At 45.9% G+C, this 11,147-nt stretch overlaps 1 protein-coding gene across 1 annotated transcript; it reads left to right on the top strand.

Moving 5' to 3' along the window:
- Positions 1 to 203: 203 nt before the first annotated feature.
- LOC138514543 (proto-oncogene Mas-like) lies at positions 204 to 1,184 on the top strand. The gene has a single exon (XM_069630007.1). It carries the CDS (start codon positions 204 to 206, stop codon positions 1,182 to 1,184), a length of 981 nt encoding a protein of 326 aa, XP_069486108.1.
- The last annotated feature ends 9,963 nt before the right edge of the window (positions 1,185 to 11,147 follow it).

The following is an 11,147-nucleotide window of genomic DNA, read 5'->3' as shown; positions in this document are numbered from 1 at the left end:
CTTACTGTGAACAACCACTCTGCCAGTGTCTCCGTCTGTCTGCAGACTAGTCATTCCTTGGAGCAGTCTTTATGAGCTTGTAAACATGTATGTATTCTCTTTTGTGCACGTTCTATGATTATGACTAAAATTAAGTAATCATTCTGTCTTATTTATCTTGACAGGACAGGGCATGAACTGTGCTGCTTGCCAAGGTCCACACCATGGAAGCTAGACCTCCGCCACACTTCAATGGTTCTGGTGAAGCATGGCCTCCAGAGAATGGCATGAATGGGCCTACACCGGAAGACTGTACCATCCTCCTTGTCCTTAGGGCAATCGCCTTGGTCTTCTCACTTCTTGGCTTGGTCGGGAATGGAACAGTGCTTTGGTTCCTGTGCTTTCGGATCCCACGGAACCAGTTCACCGTCTACATCCTTAACCTGGCCCTGGCGGACTTCACGGTCCTCCTTTGCTCCTTCCCGACCCTGCTGTTTGTTTTTGGACACCCTATGAAATTGGATGCTGCCCCCTTTGCTATGAAGGTCCTGCTCATGCTGCGCATCATTCATCTGTTTGGCTACAACACCAGCCTCTACCTGTTGACGGCCATCAGTGTGGAGCGGTGCCTGTCAGTCTTCCAGCCCATCTGGTACAAATGTCGCCGCCCGCAGCATCAATCAGTCATCGTATGTGTCTTGCTCTGGGGGGCCTCATGCTTGCTGACAGGACCAGAATTTTTCATCTGCGACAAAGAGATGTATAAATCTGAGAACAAGAAATGCTCCGCCGCGTTGATCGCATCCTTTGGTTTTGGATTCGTCATTTTCGCCCCACTAATGGTCATCTGCAGCCTGAGCCTCCTTTGCAAAATACGCCACAGTTCCCAGCAGCGCCAACCTCTGAAGGTCTATGTAGTCATTGCCATTGCTGTGCTGGTCTTCCTCATGTCCACCGTGCCCCCCAGGCTCCTGGACCTCCTTTTGTACTTCAAGCTTCTCCCGCCAGGAGAAATCTCCTTCTTCAGTGCCCATCACGCCAGCATGCTGTGCTCATCCATTAACAGTAGCGGCAACCCGTTCATCTATGTCTTTGTTGGGGGGCTCTGGAGGAAAAGAGGGCAAGGCCCCATCCACGGGGCACTCCAAAGTGTCTTCAAGAGTGAGATGCAATTGACAGAGCACGAAGAGGAGGCGGGCATCTGATCTTCACCGTGACCAAGGAGGCACCGACCAATGCATTGTCGCACAAGCATCAGTGGACAGAACCCACAACCCGAGCAGCAGAGCGCTCAGTGCATAGATTATCATTGGCCCAGCATTTGATGGCTCTTTCTGGCTCTGAGAAAATTGACCTTTTGGTGAAGTTTATAGTGTGGTGCAAATATTATAGAGTGGGCCAATGAGTTGCATCAAAATCACACCTAACAGTAAGCAGAAGATGCCAGCTAGACTGATTAGATGCTCAGAGTGTTACAGACCCTTTTAATACTGTGGCGGTGTCTATGATAGAAGGAACAGGGATGTTGTTTGCAATTTCACAGGCAAACTGGGTCCTTGCATCCCAATAATAGCCGACCAGAAACCACTTATCAATTGAATATGTTTTAACATCTGCCCTAATATTGTGCTAACTAGTCAATACACTCCAAGTAAATACTTTGTGACCAACAAGAGGTCCCAACGCATTCAAAACGGCCACCGTCATTTAAAAACAGGTGGGCCAACACCCCTATGCTTGCAAAGTGAAATGATTTGGATTACAACGCAAGTCACCGATTGCAAAAAGAACTACTTTGCATCTGCAAAAAGGATTCATGCATCCGGTCCTTAATTTGTTTATTATTCAAACACTGAAAAACTAGTGAATAGAAGTGCCTTGTTAGTCAAGGCAGGGGGTACAACTACTGTGTAAACATACTCACGTAATCCCCTGGTTCTGTGCCCTACAGGATGATTGCAAATGTGGGCACCAGGGAACATGTCAGTGGACGGGCAAACCGTGTGCTTGTTTTGCCTCCCAGAGGGTGCACGTCAAAGGTTCACAGAATATTGGGACTAAGACCATGCCACCCTTCCTCCTTTCAGAACCACTCAATGCCAACTATGTGTACCATCACACGGCACTATATGTCTATCCTGAACTCAGTGGCGTAACACAAAATGTGGGGGCCCCCCTGCGAGCCATGCTGAGGGGGCCCCCCAACTCGGCAACAAATCACGGGTTGCGCCACACTCTGGGCCGGCCTAGACTGTCACGCTTGCACAATACGCATGAACGTGCTGCTGAAGGGTATGCCGCACACTGCACTAGGAAAAAGATATAAATATGTGTTTTAATGCAATATACAGCACACTTTCTGAGATAAATTGGCTATAAAGCCAGAGTGTTTGCAATTGTTTTGTAGGGTAACACAATCCAATACATGCAAGTCACCAACAGTGCACAGGAACATTAATGCTTCCAACTGGCTGCACAATGTAGACCAGTGTAAACACGTAATAACATTATAGTACAGAATGCCAGGCCACATTTAGACATACCTAGACTGTTTTCAGCAAAATGCCAGTCAAAGCAATAACACTCATCAAGAAGAGAGCACACAATAAAGCATGTGTCTCCATGGCCTCGAACAACACGGCCAAACTCTTTAAAATCTGCAAGGAACTGGTCAATCCTGTTGTGGTCTATACTTCTTCTGTTCCCTCCCATGGCCTCTGTACAGCTCTGGCCTCTCATTTCTCTGCTAAATCTCAGGACATCCTGTCCTCTATGGCCTCTTCCTCTCTCGGCCCATTTTGGCCATCTCTTCTCTCCTCCTCCTTTTTCCTCTTTCTCTCTGACAACACCTGACGAGGTTTCTAGACAAGTACGATCTATGAAAGTGTCGTCCAAACAGGTGCTCCGCTGCTCCTCCAGAACCATCAAAGCCCATATTGACACCCTCGCTCCAGCCTTGGCCGATTTCTGTAATCACTATTTCGCCACTGCAATGTTCCCCTCTCCCTTTGAGCACTCCCTTGTGCACCCACTCCTCAAGAAGCAGTCTGCTGATCCTACCTGCTGGAAAACTATCGCTCAATCTCCACCTTTCCTGAGCAAACTCTTGGAAAAGCTTGCCATCTCCCAGCTTACTCTCCACACTGAATCTGTTGGTTGTCTCCATGACCATCAGTCTGGCTTCAGAGCTGCCAGAGGCATGGAAACTGCTCTCCTTAACACCTGTGCTGCTCTCTAACCTTGATTCCAGCATTCCTTCTATTCTCATCCTTCATCTTTCCTCTGCTTTCGACAGGGTCAACATCGCCATCCTGATCAATCGTATCTGTGAGAACCTGGGCTTCACAGATCAGACCCTAGAGTGACTGACCTATTCTCTCCGCCACCTCTCTCTACCTGTGGCATTCCCCAGGGCTCTATCCTCTCACGCTGGTTTTTCAACCTCTACTTGGCCACTTTGGCCTCCCTGATCTCTACCTTATCCTCTAACTTTCAGTGTTGTGCGGATGACTCAGCTTTCCTTCAGGCTCCCCTCATCCTCCTCTCCTCTCTTGCTCATTCCTGACTGTCTATCCACGATTCAGGATTGGTGCGCCTCCAACAATCTCTGCCTTAATGCCATTAAGACAGAGATCCTTCTCATTGGGACCCTTGCCACTGTGTTTCCTCTCTCACTATAGCAGACCACCTTGGGCCCTCTTCCTTTGCCTTCCTGCGAGGCAAAAAACCTTGGTGTCATCTTCAACGCCACACTCTCTTTCTCTCCTAACATCTCGGACATCACCAAGAAGTCCCACTACCAGCTGCTCCTCCTCAAAGGGACTCTTCCCTTTCTCACTCTCCACCAGAAGCTCACTGTCTCTAAGCTGGACTACTGCAACAGCCACTTTCTCAATCTGTCTTCCTCTAGTCTCCTTCATATGCAAATAATCCAGAACAGGACTGCAAGACTTAGCCTTGGCCTCAAGCCCTGGGATTGTATTTCTCCAGCCCTGAAATCTCTCAACTGGCTGCAAGGATCAAGTTCAAGAACCTTTGCATTGCCCACAAGGCTTTCTGGGGCCAGTGCCAACACTAAATCCAATGCCCTCTTCCAAAAAACCTTCTTTCTCTAACCCTTCACTCAGCTACCTCCAACTCTCTAAGGCTTAGACATTTCTCCAGGCAGAGAGTGGGGGTAGACCTCTCTCCTCTGCTGGTGCCTCCAACTGGAATGGCCTCCCTGCCCCTCTCAAACTTGAGGCGGACAACCTGAAGTTTCGGAAGCAGCTAAAAGCTTTCCTCTTCTCTGCTGCTTTCGCTCTCTCTCCCCCCCTGCTGAGCTACCTGACCTACATGTCTGCTGTACTGACTGGCTGCTTGGCTACCCTCAGAGTCTCTCTGAGTCCAGGCTCTTTCTTGATTGGTCACCCTAGCACTGCCTCCGGGCCTACCATGCACTTAGGGGCTGTAACTGTAACCCTGCAGTCCATTGTTCTCCTTGCACAACCAATAGCTTCTCTGCCCTGGCTGCACTTACTGAGAGCATTGCTGCCCTGTTTTCCCCTCCCCTCTAACTTGCACTTCCCAGCTCCCTTTTCCCTTGCACTTCTCGTTCTCACAATGACACAAGGCCTAGTGAGATTGTTTGTCTTGTCCTCCCTCTATCATCCCTCCCTTGTGTACACTTGTGGACAGGCGCATTATAAATGACTTCAATCACATCATATCATTTAATCACAGATGCCCAGAAAAATATACAATGCCGCAGTAAGAAATGGCTAGACTGGCAGCACCCAAATGCCAATCTAGCCAGGTAATTAAAGTTAGCAGGACTACTTTATCAGAAATGTCCAGTTAAAAGAAAGTCATACCAAACTGAGGAATGACTAGACTGGCTAAATCTAAATGCCTCTCTAGCCACTAATACCACATATCATGCCTGCTTAGCCTGGACATGGACAACCATTATGATTTATCACACAATCCTGCCCCCCCACACATCCACTCTCCCTCCCACCCACCACTCCAACCTCCACAATCAGCTCCTTGGCCCAGAATTACCTCAGCGTCCCTCTTCCTTGTCCCAGAGCTTTCGTATGAGGCTCCTTGCCTCATAGGTAAGTACTGGGATGAGGAACAGTGGGACTAGGAGTGATGAAGATTACAGGTAGCTAAATCAGGCATTACCTCCATGTACCTCTACCTCTTCCCAGTACTTTTGTATGAGGCAGAGTGCCTCGAACACACGTACTGCCTCGTATATAAGTACTGGGACGAGGAAGAATAGGGCTAGGAGTAAGCAAGGCATTAAACACAAGTAGTAGCGCAACACCATTGAGTTGACTGGGCTTCAGCACTACCCCCCCTGACATTTTGGGCTATATTGACTCAACTTGGCTAACCTTTAGAGCAGTTGCCAGACCGAACAGGACACAGATTTTAAACGGCAATGGTTTTTGCTGTTAACAAGAACCCAGCAATTACCAACGTAAAGCATTTCACTGTTAGTACCTGCATTCAAATTCGACATTGTTTAGGCGATTGAAATCGTGATGTGGGTTTAGTACTTGCATGCCAGGGGAGTGATTAGAAGGGTAGAGAGGGAACAGGAGACTTATAGGAGAGAGCTAACTGCTTGTAACATTGAATCTGCACTAGAATAGTCTCATTAAAATGCGTAAATAATTTGGATGCACCCACACAAATAAGTTTCCCCCTCCCCACCGCATGTGAAGTTAGCGCCTCTCCCAACATTTGAAGGGTTAGCCCCCCCGAAATGAAGGTTTTCTTGTGCCCCTGTACACAAGCACACACACCATTCACCTTATACACACCCAGTCATCCACACATTTAAGTGTGCACCCTTTCACCATGCAGGCACACCCCCACAGCCACCCATACATTTAAGTGTGCACCCTTTCACCATACACACACAGGCAGCCGGCTATACATTTGAGTGTGCACCCTTTCACCATAGACTCATACACGCACACCTCATGGAGTTGAGGGGGGGGCCCTATTACTTAAAAAAGAATTTGAGGCTCATTACGGGTCCAGCGGTAACCGTGCCGGTGCTACCGGCGGGTTGCCGCCAGACCCATAAAAAATTACTATGGCCTGACTTCCCGGTGCCACCGTGCTATTTCAAGTCCGGCGGCTGGGAAATCAGGTGCCGGTAATTTCGTTAAACCCCAGACTCCACGGGAATGGGGACACAGAAGCACCTGCACCATTGTTAACGGTGCCGGTGCTTCCGTGACAGGTCTGCCTACCGTGGCTGCTGTGTCTGGCAGGGTCAGACCTGTCGGGCACGGCAGCCCCACCAGGCAGACCTGTAATATGCCGGTCCGGAAAAAACAGTGCCTGTAAGCTTCCCAGCACCGTTGTTTCCGGACCGGCATGGTCAGAATGAGCCCCATTGTTTCTTTTTTAAGTCACTATAACTTCATTAAGAAATTATTTCAGTTAAGGACCGAACCATAATCAAAATAATTTCTTTATGATGGCTGAGTGGCTTCAAAAACAAACAATTTCTTTTTGAAGGCATAGGGTTCCCCCCCCCCCTCACCCCATGACATGGAGGCCTCCAGCCTAGGGTCTTCCATGTCATGGGGTACGGGGGCCCTCAGACTTCAAAAAGAAAGTTTCTTTTTGTAGTCACTCTGCCTTCATAAAGAAATTATTTCTGTTACAGAAATGTTCTTTATGAATGCAGAGTGAATTTCAAAAGAATTTTTTTTTTTTAGAAAAAAATATATTTTTTTTTTTACTGGGGCCCCCTCCCAGCCATGTGCTGGTGGGGCCCCCCACACCGCGGGCCCCCCCGCACCGCAGGGGCTGCGGGGGCCCCTGTTACGCCAGTGCCTGAACTGTAGAACATGGCCACAACACGTTTGCAATATACATAATATTACAGCGAAAAAGAAAACGTAAAAGGACCATAAAATGGTGAGTTTTATTATGAAACTCAAAAAAAATTATGAAACAGCCACCCCTTGAAATGGCCATTTGCAGCAGGTGCCGGTGGGGCTTGTGCCGATGCCCCCCTGCCAGTGGAGCAGAATTCCTGGGATTCTGGTGTGAATTGCCCACGCAGTCGAGCTGTGGCGCAGAGCCAACAGTCCACGTCCCATGCTTGGCCAAACATTCCTGGCTTCCCTATTGGTTACAATGTTTGCGTGACAAACGTGCCAGAATTCCCGAATGTATGGCCTCCAAAATTTGGCGGAATTTAGCACATTCAAAGAATCTAATTGGGGAAAACCCTGAATTGTGCACCGAGGGGACATGTTTTGAGCCTAATCCTGCATTCCGATTCACAGCTCCAGAATCCATACTGGATTTCCAACCCATCCTAGCAACCGCCTCATGTATTCCGAAAGTGGCGTATTCCTTATGACTTCGGAAGAATGCGCCACCTTCAGAATAGGTCTTAAGTACCGAAAAGGTTGTTAAGCCTTTAAACGTCCTTTTGGGTACTTAACACCTGGATGAGAATAGGGCCCCGAGTGTCCACCTTTACTCCGTGCACTTTTGTGCCGAAACCTTACGTGCTGTAAAATACATTGAAACCCACAGACTAATGGTATGCAGGTCCTTCATAGAATAGCAGACTGCATGTTCCTTGGGAAAACATCTAACCAGGGTTAATTCTTTTTAAAAAAAACTATTATATTCAATAAACCATCATACAAACATATAATAAATACAATTCATAGACAATGACGCAACCATGAGCATCACAATACATTTTAAACAAACAGTAAACCCAACTCACCTCGTAAACCCCATGCTGCTACGAAATGTATAATTTAAAGGAGAGAGAGAGAGAAAGAGCAAAAAAAAACACAGAACCACTTCTGCCCTTTACATCGCTTAAACGGGGAAAATCCCTAATACATGGGCACATGCGCAATCCGTATTATGTATATCCGAGTAAATTCATCCCAATGTTATAAATCAAAAATTTACTTATTTTATCCTGCGTCACAACTCTCGTTACCAGCTTAATCTGGATCACAATTTAGAAAACCACCCAAATTCTATCAAAAAGCTTCTCTTAATTAGTCACAAGAACAAACTGCAGCCTTCAGTGTCAGCATTGATGCAAATAGAAGCATCTTTGGAAACTCTCATTTGAAACTGTTGGCAAATAAAACAGTTGCCAGCACACTAACTTGACATAGCACAGGAAATAACTGGCAATTAATTCATGTTAATCCGGGGTGTGCTGTGCTCTTTCATTTAGTGACCATGTATCTATCAACTATCCTTCCTTAGTTTATTAATCAACTATGTGCTGCAGAAAGATCCTGACTCAACACTTCCCCTGAAAGTGTAATATTTTTTATTTTTTTTATTTTATTTAAACAGATTGTGTGGTTTCCTTATTTGAAACCTTTAACCTGAGCATGTCCGTTCTTTCATCATGATTCTTCGTTTCATATACAGTATCTTAGTGTAATATGCAATAAACGAAATCAAGGGAAGGCTCTATTGTTTTTCTCTGCTTGATTTATCAAAAGTCACTCAAACATTCCATTCAACTCGACAAACAAATTGTATATCAAAATACCCAAAATACCTTAGTGCTTAGATTAGATGAAAGAGCTCCTAGTACAGGACACTGTCACCCTCTGTGGACTGGGAGCAGTTCAGAGTGTCATTGTAAAGGGGCTGACAGGTTTTTTAGCATCTTCAATTGCCTTCAAGCTACCAACCCAGAGGAGGAGGAGTCTGACAGAAATAAGCACTCGATCACGAATGCAAGAACACATAACTAACCACACTGCAGTGTAATATGCAGCACGTAATTATCACCAGAGTAACTCTACCAACAAATTGGGACAAACATGGCGCAATGGGGAATGGTCACATCAAATCTATGGAAGTGGTTATCCCAGTTTGGGTCTACTTGACCCAAAACATTTGACCTAATCACATTTGATCAAATTTATTTGAAATTTTTTTCAGTCTAAAATGCTGGGGGAGACCCCCGCAACCCCCCACACTTCTCCCCAACCTAATCTATACCCTTATCCACCCCATATATATATTGAATTCAATTTGACCAAAAAAAAGGTCAAAATAATTAGATCAAATGTTTTAGATCAAATGTTTTTAGGTTAATTATGCTAATACTGTTATCACTGGCGTCACAATTCCCTGCGCTTAAATGTCAGCAACCAGTTCCTTTATAGGAATCGGAGGCCCATCTGGAGCAGCGGTTGACTAAACACCAGAGGCAACATGCCTCGGCAGGCACATGATGCCTGACTTACACGAAAGGTCGACTTGTTTCATTATTATCGGCAGCTGGCTTTGCACTTCCTGGAATGGGTCGAGGTTACTCATCAGTGACTCAAGAATTAAGTAGAGGAGTTGATTTGTTCCGGTGGCCTCTGGAGCGGCAGCAACATGTTTCAAAGCCTATCTGTGGTGCCGAAGAATACATGGCCAGAAATGCAGGGCTGGACTGGGAACTAAAAAAGGCCCTGGAAATAATTACTGGGGACCAAAAGAGGCCCTGGAAATAAAGTTAAAAGTGGCCCCACATGACACATTTTCAGCAAGCCCAATGCTTTTCCTATGAGAAAATTTGAAAATACCACAGAAATGAGGCCCAGGTTGCAGAGGCCCACCGGGAAATCTCCAGAGTTCCCTATAGGCCAGTCCACCCCTGCAGAAATGGGCCTAATGTGCACATCTGTGAAAGCTAGGGTAGTAAATAAACGCGTTACAAGACAGACACCAGTCCAAGTGACTCGGGACAGACACAAGTTCTAGTCCTACAGTAGCTTCACCTCACTAGATGTGAGCAAATCAAGCTATGCAAGAAATGCATAGTACAAGCCTAGTATCTACTGGCTTTCATTGAGCACAAACCTAGCTAGGATTTTTACTTTTTCACTACAAAATAACTAGTTCTGAGTTTTCATTTGAGAATATGGAACTTATTGTGCAGTCTTCGAATGAGTATGGTTCGACCATATACTATTTTCTATCTATAAACATGTAGAATTTTAGGTCTAACTCATCCCGCACAGGTAGGTGAATATTTGATTTTTCCTGGCCTGTTATTCCTTTGTGTTCACATGCCTAATTCTTTTGTGATCATTGTGATATATATCTTGTAGATATTCAATAGAATGTACCCTGAAGAAGGACCAAGGGGTCCAAAATGCACTGGCCAAACTTCATCTGCCTCTCTGAAATATGAATGGTTAAGAAGAAAATGTGGTCATACCTACAAATAAATGACATTTGTATATGATACGCTCTCCTTCTTTATGAAGCATTTTATTCCAGGATTAAAGTGCTAGCTGCTTGAGTGCAACCAGTTCTGAGGAGTTCTTCCCCAGATTCTGGCAGTGTGTATTGTGGCCACTGGAGTGCACCTTCTGACACCACCTATTGTTTCAATTACGAAATATAACTTTTTGAAGAAGGTCTTTAAAGAGAGCATTAGGTGTCTTGTATATGTTCAAATAGTATTGAGCAACACAGTTCCCACCTATGGTGCTATAGATTAAACCCTTACCTGATATATCGATGGACAAATAAAATGCAGCTGTGGTGGGCAATGGCCTGAAGAACCACTTCTCATGCAGGCCTGGGTATTTTTGTGCGAAACAATTAACACATCTATTAGCCCCGCTGGGCTACCCTGCGACCTCAGCACAGATCACAGCTTTTACCGGTTAACCCTGTCAAAGGCTGTGCTCAGGTCCATAAAGGCAAGATAGATTGGTTCACGCTTTAAGTAACGTGAGTTATTCAGGATCAGACAAAGATTTAAAATGTGTTCACTTGTGCCCGGGCCTGGGCGGAAACCCAATTGTATGTCATCAACAGTGTTGATAGTATCAATCCAAAATTCGATTTTTCCCAGCAACACTCTTCCAAAGATCTTGAACAAAGAGTCAAGGAGAGAGATCGGTCTATACGAGGCCGGGGTGTCTCTTGGACCCCTTTTGTACATTGGGTGTATGATCGCTTTTTCCAATGATTGCAGGAAATGTGCGTTCATTCACAGAGCGTTAAAACAAGCTGCCAATCCTTGAGCCATAGTTCTACATTTTCTCTAGACAGGTCAGCTGGAATGTTGTCTGGACCTGGCGAACGGCTGAATTTCTGATGAGCAATTGCATCTGCTGCTTCGACATTGGAACATGACAGCAGGTGCA

This window comes from Ambystoma mexicanum, chromosome 12 (assembly GCF_040938575.1).
Source record: "Ambystoma mexicanum isolate Mex_15411 chromosome 12, UKY_AmexF1_1, whole genome shotgun sequence".
Taxonomy (NCBI): Eukaryota; Metazoa; Chordata; class Amphibia; order Caudata; family Ambystomatidae; genus Ambystoma; species Ambystoma mexicanum.
This window is presented reverse-complemented; position numbering and strand designations above follow the sequence as displayed.

What these genes read in the sequence shown, in the direction of transcription:
- LOC138514543 (XM_069630007.1), top strand. Translation starts at nt 204, where the DNA reads ATGGAAGCTAGACCTCCGCCACACTTCAATGGTTCTGGTGAAGCATGG.